General features: G+C 41.7%; 1 protein-coding gene across 4 annotated transcripts in view; it reads right to left on the bottom strand.

Annotated features, from left to right (window-relative positions):
• Positions 1-4,764: 4,764 nt before the first annotated feature.
• The window catches only part of rnf207a (ring finger protein 207a), a 37,646-nt gene continuing 24,208 nt past the window's right edge, over positions 4,765-18,202 (bottom strand). For all 4 annotated transcript variants that reach the window (XM_078170631.1, XM_033627400.2, XM_078170628.1 and 1 more), the window contains 7 exons: positions 16,398-16,504; positions 13,639-13,816; positions 10,350-10,535; positions 10,026-10,077; positions 9,814-9,931; positions 6,800-6,892; positions 4,765-5,235 (listed from right to left, as the gene is read on the bottom strand). In XM_078170631.1, the coding sequence (XP_078026757.1) occupies positions 5,085-5,235; positions 6,800-6,892; positions 9,814-9,931; positions 10,026-10,077; positions 10,350-10,535; positions 13,639-13,816; positions 16,398-16,504 (885 nt within the window). In that variant the 3' untranslated portion in view covers positions 4,765-5,084. The remainder of the gene's footprint in view (positions 5,236-6,799; positions 6,893-9,813; positions 9,932-10,025; positions 10,078-10,349; positions 10,536-13,638; positions 13,817-16,397; positions 16,505-18,202) is intronic.

Raw genomic sequence — 18,202 nt, 5'->3', positions numbered from 1 at the left:
ACCTTCGGGTTTTCTTCCTGCCTCAAGCAGTCGGTGAGGGAGCCCAGCAGAGACTGAGAGAGAGCGAGAATAATGAACAGTGAACATGGACCTGGTAGTTCGATGAGTGCAGATGATGAATGACCACGGGGAGGGAGTACAGGACCAGAGCAGAGGCACAGCCATTTGTTTCTCTGCTGTCACAAATGTATTTTTAATGAATCTGCACCTCTGACTCCTCCGCAGAGCAGGACTGTTCCTTAAGGCCAGCATGACCCCAATATTTCCTGTGAAGCGGCGGCTCTGAACAAACCCACTTTAGCTCTGGCTGTGTAATGTAAATAACCTTCTCCTTCTGAGTGCTGAAGCCATCAGTCTAGCTCCTCATTATCATCCCTACCTGTGCTGAGAATCGGGGCCGCTCCTGTCTCTGTGCTGGCAGCAGGTGGGGAGGTTTCACCTTGAATCGCTCCTGTGTACTAAACTCTGTGTTTCTTAACAATGTTGTTTGTCTTGGTGAGAAAAAAACCCTTCAAAAAAGCTTTTAGGGTCGGCAACACCATCTCCTGAAATCATTTCAAATTCAAATGGTTCTGGTGACATATGGCAGCTCCTCCACAGTAAATCCTCTGCCTTTGCAACAGTTGGGTAAAAAGCAGAGGTGTGGACTTGAGTCACATGACTTGGACTTGAGTCACACATGTGATGACAAGACAACTCTACCTGGTCTTTAAAGGTATACTATACTGTTGTAAATAAGCTCACCACTGAAAGTGACAGTAAGAGCCAACCCCAGATTCAGCCTTTGGCATTTTGCCTCGCTAAACTCTTGGATGCTTGCTGCTTACTGTCTGGAACCTGGTTGCTACCTTTTCATAAAGCTGCGACCTCACCTGAGCGCTGCAAAGATACACACCCATAAATGCCCTGGACACAGAAAATAATAAGAAAATACAGGCAGAGGGCAAAGACTCTGCAGAAGTCATTGTCTTTGTTTTTTAGGAAAATGTAACACCAATGACTCGTGACTTAACTTGGACTTGAGCCTTTTGTCTTGAAAATACTTGATACCTTCCCCCAAGCCCAAAGATTAAAAGGTATGTTACCCAAAAAGTGTGACACATATCAATTCATGTCCCTCCATTTCCTGAATCAACTAACGTTAACGCTACTCAGACACTTATTTCCACAGATGATGTACTTTGTTTAAACCAATCCGACATCATCTTATCATTTTGCAGGAGAGAACCATGAATTAAAGGGCCAGTGTGTAATATTTGGCATGGTTTATTGTCAATCTGAATCTGAATCTGAATATTCTGCCCATTAATATGTTTATATAAGTGTATAATGGCTATAAAATAAAATTCGTTTGGTTTTCGTAGCCTTATAATTATGCTTTTATATATATATAGCAAGGGCCTTGCTTTAGAGAGGTCGACATCTTGCGCCGCCATGTATGTACGGCAGACCGAGTGGACAATCCAGCCAGCCAGAGAACGCGTTTTGCGTGTATAAATAAACCAACGAAGACAGTGGAAGGAAGGAAGAAGGAGGAGGAAACAGCAGAGAGTGTTAGTAGTTCGTCGATAGAGAGTAGTGAAAAGTTTTTTTAGTTATAAAGTTTGGGAATGGACCACACTTACCACGCAACAGGAGAGAATGAACCTGAACCGTCATCTGCGAGGAAAAGAAGATGCAACTTCACTCCTTGTGATGCACTCTCTGCGGCGCTTTTCCTCCTGATGATATATCTCCCCAACGATGGCAGCAGTAGCACCAAATCCCATTCTGTGCATTCAGCCTCTCTTCTCACCCGCTCAGCATCAAACACATGGAGTTCCTCATCTGTATGCTCCGGCTCAAACAGGTATGGCTCTGGGTCTGTGTCCGCTACAAGAAACTCTTCAAAATCGCGTTCAAAGTCGTCCATTGCAGCTACTATAGTCCGGAGATATTGCTAGGCTAAATAAACAGCTGAGCTCTGTTTACCGGCTACGCTGTCAGTCAGTGTGCGGGCTGGAGATTGGTGGAGCAGAGAGGGGAGGGGGTCCCCACTCGGTATGGTAAACGAGTATGTGTGTATGAAGTGTGTCTGTTACGCTAGAAGAGTCAGAGTTTGGGATGGAGTGGTGTGTTACCGGAGTTTCTGGAGTGCTCAAATAAACTGGCCTTTTTCCCGAACGCTCCTCTGGTCTCCTGCTCGTGAGTGATTCATTACAAAATCGTAACATGGTTTAGATTTCTAAATAAACATTCACCTCGTCGCTAGATAGACCTACTCCTGAAAAACTCGTGCGCAAGGCTTTTTGTCCCTACGAGGCCACCGTCATTTACCCGACGGGAGGGGTGAGCGAGTGAGCCCTGCAATCTAGAATTTGACCACTGATGTCACTGTTTTCAACCCATTTTACACACTGGCCCTTTAACGTTACATTATTGAGTGCCAGCTGGAAAAAATGATACCCATGCGCGTACATAAACTATGTGGTGGTCAACAAAAAGGAAGTGCAGTATGCAAAACGTTGAAAATTACACACAGAGATGCAAAAACATCCAACAAACATGTTTTAACAAATAACTATACATTTTAAAAAGCATTCATGATTTTTGTAAATTTAACACGACTGTTGTTAAAATCGAGAGCGCATTGTGACTTGTTTACTACTCCAAACTTGAAGTGCAGGACTTGGGGCTTGACTTGGGACTCGCCTGTCTTAAAGGTTCTGTATGTAACTTTCTGAAAATCCTCGTTATAGTGACACCTCTCTGTTGAAGTGAAATGCAGTCAGAGTCCGCCATAGCTACTAGCGAACACCTGCATCAGCCAAACTGGGACTAAAGCCTAGGTCAGACCAAAGATCCGCGATGAGACGAAACCGATTTAGAACGTTGCAGCGGTGTGAACTGGCCTGTCTGAGCGAGACTCAAGCTGACTGATGGTGTCACCTACAGCTAGTTTTAGAACATAGGGCACGTTGCCTGTTTCAACAGCTGATCAGCTTTTAGTGAAGTCTGCTGGTCAAGTCAAAATGACCGTAGATGACGTGTTTGCTTTGCAAGTGCTCCGTCCCTGCCAAGCCCTCGGTTTCCGTCCTCATGGTGTGCTGGTGTTGGACGATGGGTCGCTATGAATACAGTCCAACTGATACTCATCTTGTTTCATCACTACTACAAATGGAGCTGTAGCCAGTATCTCACAGTCACTATCCTCATTCATATTTTAAGAAGCTACAAATTATATTCAGCCACAAAATAAACCTGAAAACCTGGAAATCAGAACAGAAGTATAGAATTGTTGCATAGAGATGATACACCGTCTCATCTAGTTGCATTGGTGTGAGAGGAATGGTTGCAGAATTGCGCACTGAAAGTAGTTGCCTGTTTCAACTCATCTCGTCACAAATCTTTGGTCTGAACTGAGCTTAAGAAGAGACTGACCGTGATTAACCAGCAGCATGTTAATAGAAAACTGGAAAAAACATTACAGTCATATTTAGAATAGCTTTACTATCTGTGTGTTCCTATATTTTGATTTAGAACATAGGCTCCATGATACTAACTAGCTTGCCATTTGCAAATTACTTTATGAGCTAATGTTACAAAGCAACCACCAGCAGATCCATGCAGCGTAGCTTTACAGCTAGGTGACTAACCTTAGCTTAGGCTACGGTTAGCTTGTTAGCTGCCAAGCTAGCTGTAACGTAGCTATGCTGCATCGATCTGCTGGTGGTTGCTTTGTAGCTAATAAAGAAATTTCTAAACCAGCTCAGAGGGTCTGGATAATTTAGCGGACATTATCCACTCAATACAGTATTTTGCTACGTTTGCTAGCACACAATTCATGCGCATTAGAAAGCAAGCCAACGTTAGCTAACATTAGCCAGCTAAAACCACGATATAACAATATTTCACGTCAGTGTCTCCTCTGGGATTTTTTGCAGCACTGAAATCATGATATGGGGCACTGTATTTATGGTATAGAAGGTAGCAAATGCTACAGCCCTTTTCTTCTGTTTTCTCTGGTCATGTTGCTCCAGTTTTAAAAGTATTTGCATATTTCTCCTGCGTAGACAGCCCAGTTTTATGAAAAGATCATCTTTCCAGCAGTGAAGTACTTTTTTTAAGGAGAATACAAAGGTAAAAGGAAGCAGAGGGGAAGTAAGAGAAAAGGAAAGTTACCTGCTGATTTCCTGCAGGGCAAATGCCTAAAAACATGTTGCTGACACTGACATGCAATGAAGTCTAGAGGCGAAACCAAGAGGAATATATTTCCTCCTGTAGACAGGGCCTCGGTCGGCCGGGATATTGAGAATAAGTGTGGAGTCTGAAAAAACTAGCAGGAGATCGAGGTTATGGCGAGGCCAGTTACATTCACACACCTCTGTAATTCCAGCTTTTCTACTTTTTGCATGTAGATGTGGAAACTGCGTGGGGGAAAGAAAATCCCCCTCTGCAGACACCATCCTGGAAATGACTGCCTCATTTTGGAGGAGACACACATCAACATGTGACCTACACTGACACCCTGAATGACACACACATCATTGCATTTGCTGTGTTCCATCTGTGCTGTCACACCAGTTCAACAATCTTCTGGGGAAATCGGACCTGGGCAGTCATCCATCATCAGCCTCCAGGTTCACCCCCCCCCAAAAAAATGTTTTATGCAAAGGAAAGATACTGCAGAAAGCAATTCCACACACACTAGAAAAAAAAAGACAGCGATAATTCACACTTGCAGCAAACTTATCTTTTTAACAGACAAAGCAAAAACAGAGCAACAAAAGAAAGAGAGATATAATTCACTTCTCATTAAAGCAGCCCATATCACCAAAGTAATTCTTTATGATGTTGTTATCCTTGTCTGTCCATGTCCTGACAGTCTTTGACCTCCATATACAGTATGTACCTCCAGTTAGTGTCTGTCCAATGGTTCACCTTGGAGCTGTTGACAGCTCCACACCGCTGTGAAAATGTTATGTACAGAATCCGGACAGCACAGAAAGAAGGCACATACCGTCCTGGGCTTGTTATGGTTGAATTAAGGCACACAGGAGCGGGGAGGGGAGAGGGAGGGGGATAGAAATCAAATGACATGGTGTTTATGAAGGCATCTCATTGTGGCTGGATGTCTCCGTGGGAGCCCTCGACCTGCTGGAACGATTGGTCTTGACAGAGCTGTCCCCTGACTCGAGGATCAGCGGGTGGTTGTTCTTGTGTCTGTCTTGGTCTGTGACACAGGTCTGGTTGTCACTGTCAAGAAAAAATAAATGAGGAGCTGCACCCCCGAAATCCAGGACACGAGCACATACTTAATAAATGTGACTGTTTTGTTAGCTTTGGTTATATACTATATCCTACTACGACCAAACCTGGGCTTGTTATTAAAGCCTATAACTTGTTTTTTAGATGGAATTAATACCTATAGTGACATGTAAGTGACATGAAATGAGGTTTCCAGTACCTGAGAGGCACAGATGGTACACAAATGTACCTAAAATTGCTAATCTGGAAGTTCCGCCTTTATACGCCTCAAATTAAAATCTCTCTAAATTAATTCTGCCTCACTTTAATAGTTAAAATCTTGTATTTATTCTGCCTTATTTCTTCATTTACTCTGACCCAGTAACATAAATCTCACAAATATTACTTTTATTATAACACCACGATTATTCATACAGACCTTGTAGTTGCAGAGAAATTAAGCTCTAGCGAAAGTTCAATCGGGAAGACAATACTTTTCTTTCTCACCCTGCCATTCACTCCTTGACGCGTGCCCACTCACTGTCTCTAGGTGTCATTGTCTGGGTAGGTCAATCGAGTCATCAGCTGTTTTCAGCTGATTCACAATCAACCAATAGCACAGCATCACATCTTCTCTGTCAGCCTATCATCTTACTGCCCCTCATTTTAAACATGGTTCTTTCTCTGCTGTAGTTCTTTCTTGCTGCCGTTTTGCGCGCCCTCCACCTCCACATCACCACCTAGTCTTTATGGATTCATCAGCCTCATCGGCCTCAGCAGTCAGCAGCCTCAGAGTCATCAGCCGCCACCACCACCAGTGTCTGGACTCCATGGTGGGATTTATCCTGCTGCTGCTCAGATGTCCCTAGATCACAAAACGTCTCCCTCTGGTGTCCAAGCGCCAAAGACTTCTGTTAAATCTTAATCAGCACAAATCTGTTAATCTGTACACTCATATTCTATGTTAAATATTATCTTTATTTCAGCTTTCTGTCTCTCCTGGTTTAAATACTCAGTTAATTTGGGCATGTAATTTTCGAGCAGAGGCCTGAGCCTGAGGCCTCAGGAATAAGAGGTTAATGTATCATTTAGGGTATTCATTATCACAAATTTAGATGATTGCTGATTATATTTTTCCTTTCTTTGTAAGAATATCCAGGATAGTCCAAGAATATCCATTTGGATTTATAAGATACCAAATATATGAGTAGTGAAACAAGACCTGACACTAGATTACGACACAAACTAAGGACAAAGTACTTTTTTGCCTCTCTCCCTTAGTTCTGCAAATATAATCCATCACAACATGGTTCCCTACATAATACACAACTCAAGCCTTTTATTATAACCCAGCCACAGGAAGTCTGCTGAGTGGAGACGATTTACTACAAAGCGCGATCCTTAAATCATCAAATAAAGCACAATAAAATGACAGGCTATTTTTGAAATCTTGCCCCAATCATAAACAAAATCTCTTACGCGTTGGGGTGGCTCTTTGTATGGCTGAAACATTCTACTTAAGATAAGGCGTTATTGATAGTCTATAGTTGTGCTGCACAGTATGTGTCAGTACCTGTCTTGACTGTCTTTAGCCATTGTGCTGTCTTCATATATTTTCAGCATCGTCTCTGTGCGGTCGTCATGGTGCTCTTTGTTCTCCTGAAGCCTAAAAAAAACCATTTTGACATATGATCATTTTCCTCAGTTGTCAGTGCACTCACTGGTGTTATCCTGCATTTGTCTTCTTGTCAAATCCCACAAAAAGGACAAAACCAACAATGCATAGTCTGTCTCAATACTCAATACTTTGCAGCCTCCATACTCTGTCTGTGGCTCTCAGACCTAAGCCCATTTGTTCCTACTGAAGATGTAAATCTTTAAAAACAGCACACAAACACACAGTTCATCTTGCTTGAAAGGCTCGGGAATTTCCTGAAACAGCTGGTCGCTGCAGTTTTTAGCAAGCATTGTGCAAACAAGAATAAACAATGCATTTGTTGTGGACTACTTTCAGCGGCAGATTAAAACAAATTTGCTGCTCCAGTGAGTATTTACTGCAGCAGAACAGCGTATGTGGAGCTCAGTTAAGATAAACTACAGTGCCCATGTTCATGGTAATGAAGGAACATGTCACCCAGTGCAGCGACCACGCTCACTGATGTGTTTTTAATAGATTCTGGACAACACTTCAGCACAAGTGCACAGAGGAAAAGCCACACAGATAATACTTGTTAATATAAACAATCCACCACAGGTTTGGGTCTTTTCATGGGATTTGTTGATTATAAATTAATTCACTGAAGCTTACAAACCAACAAATCAAAAATACATTTTTCCTTTTGCCTGTAGTGCTATTTATCAGTCTAGATTGTTTCAGTGTGAGTTACTGAGTGTTGGAGATACCATCTGTAGAGATGTCTGCCTTCTCTCAAAAATAATGGAACTAGATGGAACTCATCTTGTGGTGCTCAAAGTGGCAAAAACAAGTTTTAAAAACTAAACAGCAATGTCTCTTTCCAGAAAATCATGACCTGGTTACTCAAAATTATCCACAGACCTTGTTGTGAGCAGTTTCATGTAGGAACTGTTTTCTCTTATCAAGTTATGACTGCAAACAGTAGAATCACGCAGAATGAAGCGTGCATCTATTCATGGAGAGAGAGGCTTGTGTTCGTGAACGGATGTAACTAGGGCTGCCCCCTAATAGTCAACAAAACGTTAGTCAACCAGAAAGGTCATTAGTCAGCAAGATTTTATTGGTCACTTGATCGCAGAAAAAACAACAAACAAACAAACAAACAAAAAAATGTGAAACTCTATAAGGAGCTGAACCTTGTCAAAATAAATCAAAACCTATATGACTGGACCATGTGGGACTTTAATTTGAAAGGACAGACACAGGAAGAGGCCACGCTCAGCAGTCAGACAGGAGTCAGGTTAATTTCCTGTTATTCCACAGGCTAGTTAATAACATGTCGGGCAGGAAATCCAAAGTGTGGGATCATTTTGAGAAGGTGAAGGACGAACCCAAGGTGATATGTAAACTCATCTTCATTGGTCGACTACAAACATGACGTATCATCTGAAACATGGAAGTAGCTACATGCCCATTAGCCCACAGCGTCATTAACAGGCGGCTCGCTCAGTGTGTGACGTGCACTTGTAGATAAAATATAGGCCTATATTAATGAAGGTTCATTAGTACGGTTTTGTGTTTCTCTGTAATGTAGCACAGTGTTAACAATGTTACTGATACTATTCTTTCTCACACCTTCAACTCAAACCATTGTGTTGCCCCGCCCAAAATATATAATGTCATAATTAAATTAATATCATAAACATGCAGGCGACTAGTCGACTAATAACCCTAAATGACGACTATTGATCAACTAGGAAAATTCTTAGTGGAACGCAGCCTTAGTTTTAACATTAGCTAGCTCAGTGGTGTTGGGTGAGCTAGCAGTAGATGCATCCTTCCATTTGTGTGGAGATACAGTTGCATGGATGTATAATGAGAGATGGACATATTATCAGAATGGGGCCCTATTCATCTCTATGAAAGATGCTCAGTGGCACATGAAACCAAAAAGTTTGACTTCCGTGTGTAAAATTACCCGGATCTTCTGCTCTGCTTCTGCATCATTGGGGCCATACAACAAGGACACTGGAGACTTTTGCGTGTCAAGTAGCTAACTTCCACTAACATGAACAGAGAATAAAGGATTTAATCATGTGTCTCTTTTGGACTTATATATTACTGAATATATTACTGAAACAAATGGATCAAACTCTGATAATGAGACGAGTCATTTCACGGGGGTTGTGATGCTCAGAAAAATTATCCACTGATTTCCAGATGCCTCTTTCCCGATTTAAGTCTATGGGAAAAAGTTTGTCTGGGCCCAATGGCATCATGTGACAGACCTGCAAGTTGTAGTTACACAGTTTACACAGTACAGCTGGTGGGTGTAGCTCAGTAGAGAAAAAATAGTTCCTACATGTAACTGCTCACAACAATGTCTGTGGGTTATCTCGAGTAACCAGGTCATGATTTTTGAAAAGAGACATTGATGTTGAGTTTTTCACAAGTATTTTTTTGGTGCTTTGAATACCACAAGCTGAGTGCCATCTAGTTCCATTATATTCAACTGAGGGCAAACATCTTTATGGCCGATATCTCTAACCCCCCCCCCAACTCACACCAAAACAACGTACATTGATGTATAGCACTGCGGAAAAGAGAAAAAATATGTGTTTTGGATTTTGGGGTGAACTGTCCCTTTAATGTCACTTAATTCAGATGATATTTTTAAACAAAGCAGCTTCAAAAGTGGATAAAACCCCCACTCTGACTTTGTTTGGTGATGCCACGCATTACAAATGTGTTTGTAAGACATACAACATTTTTTTGTTGCTGTCATTTCCACTATCCATCCGGTACTACACATACACCCTCATGCTTTATGAGGTGGTACTTCATATTAAGCTGCTTTAGGTGCTTCTATTTCCCTCCAATCACTGTCATCAGTCAACCAATATGGCAGCAGATGGGCAATATGAGGGTAATATATCCTCTGAATACAACACCTGGGCTCGAGTCTCTCTTTGACTTTGGCAATAGACAGGATGTATGGGCTGATCTGTCTGGTGATTGTGGTTAGGTAAGAGTTCTCCTGCTTCAGCTGCATTAGGTCGTGAAGCTGGGCTGGAATCAGTAAACAAAGGAAATGACAGTGAGGTTTGAAATATAAAACGAAAGAGAGATAAATGTTTGATACGTTTGAATTTTTGAGACAAACCTTCATAGATCTCCTGCTCATTAGTGACCCTCTGAAAAGTCTCATCCCAGATCTGTGAGGAGAATGCAGTGAGTTGATTCTCATGAAATAAAATATCAATGCACTGCAGTCGTTCGACTCGGGGGATACCTTGACATTTCTTTTCTTTTCCCTCTGTTTGCATTCCCAGCACTCTACATTTATAACAATGGGGGAAAGCCAGCTTGTTAGTATGCAGCTAGAGGTACTGACTGAGGACAAACGTAGGAACTTTTTGTCTGTCAGAACTGCCTGGCAGAGAAAGGTACATACTAAAGATCATCATCAAGGTATCACTTGACACACCTCTTCAAACATGACTCTCATAGTTTCCACAGTGGAGTGCTGGGAGGCTATCTGGCTGTCGATGTATAACGATCTGTCCAGGATCTCTCCCATCTTATCCGTGTTGATGATGGAGTGGTGCTTGGTCAGATCTCGGTGCAGCTCCTGGACCTGGTCCTTCAGATTCTGAATTTCTGTCTGAAGAGTCTACAAGCACACACAGACACACTGTACATAAGACATGACACTCAAGAGATGCTTCAATGTCAGAGATCTGATGGGTGTACAGATGCTGGGTGAAGTGCAACCGAGCGTGAAAACCTTGTTGCCCTGCAGACAGGTTGAGTTCCCAGAGGAATTCATGCTGCTGCCTTCTTATTGTTTTACTTTAAGGATCAGAGATGGATCCTCATCCCAAGGAGAGGAGTTGCTGCAGCAGTTTTTACCAGTGTGGATCCAAATATAGGAGGTTTACAAACTACAGACATAAAACTATCAAATAGCATAAAGTAATTCTTGTCAATTTATTAAAAAAAAAGATATACACAAAGACCTTGCGCTATAGGGTCGCTACAAAGTCCCTTCTTTTACATTGCCTGTGCTTTTTACACAGAAACAAACAATGGTGACATCATGCCACACATCATTATGGAAAAAAAAGAGGCGTGATGGGCGTGACATAAAAACAATAGCTTTGGCCTCTAATGTGACATACAACATACGCATTGGAGGCGCTTTATAAAGTGTAGTAACGGCATTAATGTGTCGATAACAATCATTTACCGTCCCTGTTAAATGGCGGCTGATCTCGTCCTCTGCTTGGAGGGTAAGGAGCCAAGGGTGAACCATATCATCTTGTTCATGATAATACCAGTATCATTTTTAATATCATATGAAAAATTCACAAAGTTTTGACTTGTCAACATATTGACGTCATACTGTTACCCACGGCAACAACGAGCATGGCTGAAAGCAAAATTATCAGCGACTCCATGGTGATTCCAAAAAGAGGAGCAGCTTCAGTAGTGTGGAATAAACTGTGGCGTCCTGAATGTTTTATGAACAGCCCTGGACTTCTCAGACTCTTTTAGCGAGTTACCGTTCAGAGGGAACTCAGTCAGCGGCTCCTCTGGCAGCAGCACAGCATCTCTCCCTCTCCTCTCTCGCCGTGTGCACACAGGAGTCGGCGTCTAAGTGATTTTGTCAGAAAACTTTGGTAATGTAAACCTACGTGACGCTCACAGCTCGACAAAAACCTACATATATGTGAATGTGCGATAGTTGTGGTATCATAACAGCCTGTCACAGGTTACAGCGTGATGATTAGAGGAGAACTGGAAGAGCATAAAGGTCCAGGTGGAAAAACAAACAAATCAATCATTTAGGATTTTACTAAGAGAAGGAAATCACCTGTTGATTTATATATATAGATCCCAGGGTACATTTTTTGTATTTGGGAGCTGCTTAAAGGTTTTATTTTGTTGAGCTATTAATATTGTATACAAAATCTGAACTCACTCTGAGTTACAGTTGTTGTTCACAAACTAAAGAAATAAGATCATTTTTGTTTAGTTTTTACTGAATGCTTTAAGGCAAACTGTAAAACTATATCACTTATTTTATTGCAATTCTATTTTCTTAAATTAATAATACTTTTTTTTCTAATTTGACATATCGTAAAGAATATGGTTATTGCAAAAATATCTGGAAATATTGTGATATTATTTTAGGGCCTTAACACGCACTCCTATAAGGAGCTCCTAGACCTCATTGTTTTCCCAATTTGCAGACATTTTCAGCCACTGTTCTTCCTCTTTGAGTTAGCTGCTAACAGCTATCAGCTACTTTTAAAATCTCCTGTGGTGGGTCGCATGCATAACACGTCATCAAAATGTCCCACCTGTACTGCCCATGATACTTAAACACAGACGTTGTTTTGGTGGTGTTTCTACTTCTGATGCCGTCTTAAAGACGAGACAACTCTGTCTCCCTCTTCCGCGATTGTACTTTATACAGACCGGCGAGGCAGCATAATGAAGTAAAATTACCGCCTTGAAGAGGCAGTGTAAAAGCGGATATTGTAGGACTGACTATTGGTGCTTTCACAAAACATTTACACAATGATATTTTTGATAAACGATCATCAGTAATGTGGATCTCGTGACTAAGTGGGAGCAGTCTGGTAAGTTTAGTAAAATACATAACTGTATTGTGACACAGCCTTAAAAAACAGGAAAAGACAACACCAAGGATATTATGATATCCAAAATCTAAGAGGATATCTGGTCTCATATCATGATTGTCACAGTCTGCTCTGTGTCCTGATGCTTTCAGACTTTTTGGGAAGATCAGACGAGACTCTGGAATAATTTCAGTTGCCAGTGTTATTTACTCTGTCTTTGTTTCCATTGCGGTCATTTTATTATTAAGAGGATTGTTTTTTCTGGGTTTTTGGGTTTCTGTTAACTGTGGGAGATTTTTTTTAGCCTCCTGTGTTCCTGCACTGCCTTCTCCTCATTTGCCCATCGACACACCTGCCCTGCCCTAATCACCTGCATCAGCCTCATTAGTCCTCCTCTGCTCCAGAGTTTTCCAGCCAATCAGCTCCCTGCCTGTTCTCCTACCTAATCACCTTATTCCCCTCACCTGCACTTCATCCCCTTGTCAGATTAATTTGTATTTAAGCCCTGGTTTGCATTTAAGTCTTTGCTGGATCAATGTTTTTGTGATGTGATCTGCAGCTTTGCTTCTTTTTGCTCAAACCTTGAATAAAAAGTAATTTATTTGAGTTCCTGTTGCCTGCAGTCTCCTGTGTTTGGGTCCACCTGCTTTACACTACATGACAATGGTACTGATATAATATCAATACATTGCCCAGCCCTACTCTTTAGTAAGAACGCAGGGAAATAAGCACGTGTGAATTACTAATGATTTTGCACGTTTGGCATTCAAGTGTAATTCACTTTCTACAAAAATGAACTGTAATAACTGTGATCATCTTTAAAGTTTTCATTTAATTCAAGTTAAATTTGAATTTGCCAAATACGTCTTGCAAAACTATCAATACTCCCATCAGCCTCAGCTGTAGATTGTGTTTAGTGCTAATTAGCAAATGCCATGACACGTTAAGACAAAACAGTGAACATGGTAATCATTATATCTGCTAAACATGATGTTAGCAAGTAGCTCAAAGCACCGGTGTGCCTAAATACAGCCATGCAAAGCTGCTTTCTCAATTGTTGTTCTGGATAAAATCATCATGTTAATATCAGAAATGTAACTTTTAAATCACTGGTCACAAAGCACTCACCCTGTAGGTGTTCTCATAGTTGCGGCAGTGCTCGGTGAAGGGTGTTTCCTTCCCCTCAGCCAGGAGCACCTTGGTGCAGATGTTGCGGTGACAAGTGGGCCTTCGCCCGCACACCGAGCCCAGGGGCATCTCACTGAGAGACGGGGAGCGGCAAGACACGGAGAGGGGGGACTGGTGCCTGAGGTGAGGGGGGAAGTAATCAAGACTGGCCTCATATATAATAAATTGATCTCTGTAATTGGTCCATAACATCTTTTTGCTGGTAACGTACAGTCAGCACTGTGTAGATATTATGTAAATATAGTGCATGTGCATATTCTTACAATTTTCTTAACCAGTTACTGGCTACCAGAGCTCACTATCATTGCAATCAGTTGGGAATTATTTGTATTCTGTACATAAAACCCCCTGCTCCAATATTTCTATCATTCCAACCTACTCACTGCTTTTACTCTAGATGCACAGTACATACAACTCTGTATACATGTTATATATAATAGCTCAAAAAGCATATTATCTGCTTTACCTTCACAGTCATTCAGTTACGTTTTGTATTGTTTAGTATCTTGTGACCTGAGTTAAGTTAAGTTAGTGACTTAATTTTTCCATCTTCATATTTAAAGCTAACCACACAGAGCTTTTTCAGGATAAAATAGAGACAAGAGTTCATATCTCTATACATACATTCACACCCCTGGTGAAGGTGACAGTGAAGAGATGTCTGTGTTTTCAGTAACACGTGACATGTGAGATATGTGAGATGTGTACATGTGTCACTGAAAACACTCACACCATCACCTTCACCAGGAATGTGACAGTATATATGCGCAGCACATATCTAAACAACTAGATAAACATACATTTATGCAGGTTCTGGTGAGACCACAATCTTGGCTTCATGCCTAACACAGCATAACTGCCCTGGAGCCATTCTGCAGAAGCCTAGGTGTGAATACATCCTCTCACATTGCCATACGAATGTTGTCCTCTGAGCATCCAGGCTGTGTCCCAGCACAGCCAATTAAAGATCTGCCAGTGCTAAAGCAGCAGCATCAATTGCATGAAAGAACATGGCTGTACAACTTTGCTTCTGTTCTGTGAAATTATGATACAAACAGGGCCGGCCAGCTGGCCATCCACCAATCCCTGCTTGGTTTGCATCCTGCATTAGCGGCTCAGAAGCAGACGAAGGAGCTTTCAGACAGCAATTGAAGATGTATCAGACACAACAACACATTCAGTCGCACTGAGTAACGGGCTACAGCATGTGGGCGGCTTTCTGAACAACCATACGGTGAGGAAAAGCTCATTTCCTCCTCTGTCTGTGAACTGAAGTACGTGGTGGACTTGAAAAACTGTCGAGCACCTTGTGTGACGACTGTTATCTTATAGCGTCAATGGCATCAACAGACATTCACTAAAGAGAGTAAAAAGCCAGGGTATGTTTCTGCCTCTGACCCTACTGACAATCAAGTCTGTGAAACACATTTGCTTTAACCTACAATCACCATAAATATTCAAGAAAGTCAACCACAAAAGCCAAATTTACTGTGGGTTCATGCTGTAAGCTAAGGCACCTCACATGCTCAGGACACTCTGAACAAGACAACAGACTGCATTGACTTAAACATAATAAAATCCATATGAATTTACCTGGGGTCTGGTCAGCTCTTACTCCTTGCTTCTGGCCCAGTGTTGATGCAACAGAAGACCTGTCTAAAACATGTCCCCCTCTCTCTGTCTGACACACACATGTCATCCTCTGCACATCCAGCCTCCATCCTCCTATCACTGACGCCAATTAAAGACTAAAGTTGTGACATCAGTGGCCCGGAACAAAGCGGCCCGACCGCTCCTGCATGCCAACTTCCAGTTGAATCCTGGAGGGTTCTGTGAAATTATGATAAAAATAGTGCCAGCCGGCCGGCCACCAATCCCTGCCCACTTTGCGTCTTGCACTGGCAGGGCGCTAAGCAAGTTGGAAGGGAGAGTTGTCAGTATGTTGGCATTAGTGGGTGGGCTTAAGGACCTGTGAACAGTTGGGGGGCTCTGATGTGGAAAAAAATCGGTCAGCAGAGTGTGTGTACGTGACGTGGAGGGACGTGAAGCACAGGCAAATGGACAGGACTGAGTGGCAGCAATAGGCGTTTAAATAAAGGTTGTGCTTACTGATGATTTGATGGAACTGGCAAAGGAATCTATGAAGTTAAAAGACTATATGGCATTGTGAAAGGATTCTTAGATTTTGATTTTTTCAGCAGTAACACTTGATTTCTAAGTACATCAAAATGTCCCCTTCTAGGAACTGTCCTAACGTAGCACCACACTCAGTCTCCCATCTTAACATGTCATCTGCTGTGTCTGAGGCCCGGCTGCGGAAAAACCAGGGCTCGGAAAAACAGGATCCACTGCCTCCTTCCCTGCCCCCATGCAACAAGGTGAGTTACGTAAACATATCAGTGCACAGAGCTTACAGATAGACAGAATGTCTGCCATAGTGGGACTCAGCGTGGCGCCTCCTTTCCTCTCGCTGCAGTCATCACTGTCTACCATCTGTACTCGCAAAACCATTTGGGGATTTTGAGTTTGGATTCTTCACAAGTGTGAAATTTTCGGCCCAGACTTTTTGCTTTCTCGGAAGAATCCAAAAGATGCCACAGTAAAACTCAGCTAGTGGAAGCACATTGTGAAATAAAAACCCAGAGTAAGGGATAATATAGTGTTTGTATTTGAAGGATAGTTGGCATAAATGATCTCACCTTGCTGCGACACTTATGGATCCAGCAATAGAAGGAGGGCAGCGCTGAGCCAGCATCAGCAAGGGCTCCAGACAGCGAGCAAACTCATTCCTGTAGTCTGTGTTGATCTAATGGAAGACAGAGATAAAGTCAGTTAATGAGTTTGAAATAAATTATGTGCAGGTATTTCTGCCACATTATTCTTTTGTGTTTATATGAAAAACAAAACAAAAAAACACTCCAAACTGAACCAAATAAATAGGATGAAAGAAAGAATGAAAGAAAGAAAGAGACAAAGAAGATCCATTCCCACAGTTAACCCTACAATGTATTAGTAAAAATAGAAACCAAAGAAATATAATAACAACAGCAATTATGATTATTATTCTTATCATCATCATTTAGAAGGAAAATAAATAAAGTTAAAAAGAAAACAGAAAACACTACTTTACCAATTGTACTGATTTTATTAAGAACCATGCAGAAACACATTTGATCTTATTTGATTTCACTTTATAATGAGAGAAAATTCTTAAATTTGTCTTGTGTCCCAAGATGTCAACTGTTACACATACATAAAAATTTGTTCTTTAAGAATTAAAGGTCCAATGAGTAAGATTTAGGGAGGATTGCAACCAGCTAAAACTAGGATTCCATCAGTGTTCTTTGTTCAGGAGGTTTTAATGGAAACGGAATTATCCGCAGAGGTGTCCTCCTCTCCAAAACAAACGGACCCAGTGATTAAACTAAAACACTGAATTAAGCAAAGTCACATTAAAAATATGTGTGTTTTTCTGACGCTCCCATCGCAGAAGGGCTACTAACTACAGTGGTCGACTTGTTTGTCTGTTCTGGGCTACTGTAGAAACATGGCAGTGTAACATGGCAATCTCCAGAGACGAGGACCTGCTCCCTATGTAGATATAAATGTCTCATTCTAAGGTAACAAAAACATGATAATTCTTATTTTCAGGTGATTATATGCTAAAAAAAAAACAAAACCTACATACTGGACCTGGGTGACAGCGACGTTCATGTAATATATTTAATAAGTCAAGTTAGCCCTCCAAGCTAATGCGTGCAACCTATGCTAATGACAGATTGGAAATGAGCAACAACAATTTTGCCAAGACTCTCATATTAAGTTGCTGTGAGCTATAAATTCAAAATTTCTTAGCAGAAGGGAGAAGATAATGTTATTTTAGAGCCTGACTGGGCAAAGCCTCTCTTCCTGCACTCAGCTGTCTCTGCCTCATGCAGACTCACCCCGGGTCTGGGTCTGCAGCTGCCTGTACCAGAGAGCAGCGTGAAAGCGAGAAGTGCTCACTCTGCAGCTTCAGTAAATCTAGGGACTGAAACATCTCCAGAAGTACTGCACTGCACACTAACTGACAAATAACCAAACAAGCAAACGACTACTCGACTTGAAAAATCTCAGTCGACAGAGGGTCTCTGACTGATTACTCGAATCTTCGACTTTCAGGGTGCCCTCTGTGCACCTACTATTACATTCAGTGTTCGACCCAGGTACACTGAGCCCGCTTAGAAGCCACACTCTGATTTAATAGTTTGACAGACTGAGGAACAAAAGAATTCCTCAGCCTGTTCAATCGAGCCTGTGGGACTACGAATCATCCGTGTGATGGCCAAAGCTGATATTCTTCAAATAAAATGTGACAGGGGTCTGATGTAATATTACCAGCCGGAAACAACAGTCTCTTAGTACACGCAGCTTGAAAACTTGACTCAAAAGTTTGACCCCCAGTCTTTGAGCAGATATATAGCAGTCTATCAAGTTAAGCTTTAAGCTGAACAGAAAAACAACT

The sequence above is a fragment of the Epinephelus lanceolatus genome, chromosome 1 (assembly GCF_041903045.1).
Source record: "Epinephelus lanceolatus isolate andai-2023 chromosome 1, ASM4190304v1, whole genome shotgun sequence".
NCBI classification, from domain to species: domain Eukaryota; kingdom Metazoa; phylum Chordata; class Actinopteri; order Perciformes; family Serranidae; genus Epinephelus; species Epinephelus lanceolatus.
Note: the sequence above shows the minus strand (reverse complement) of the source record. Positions and strands in the feature narration are given on the sequence as shown.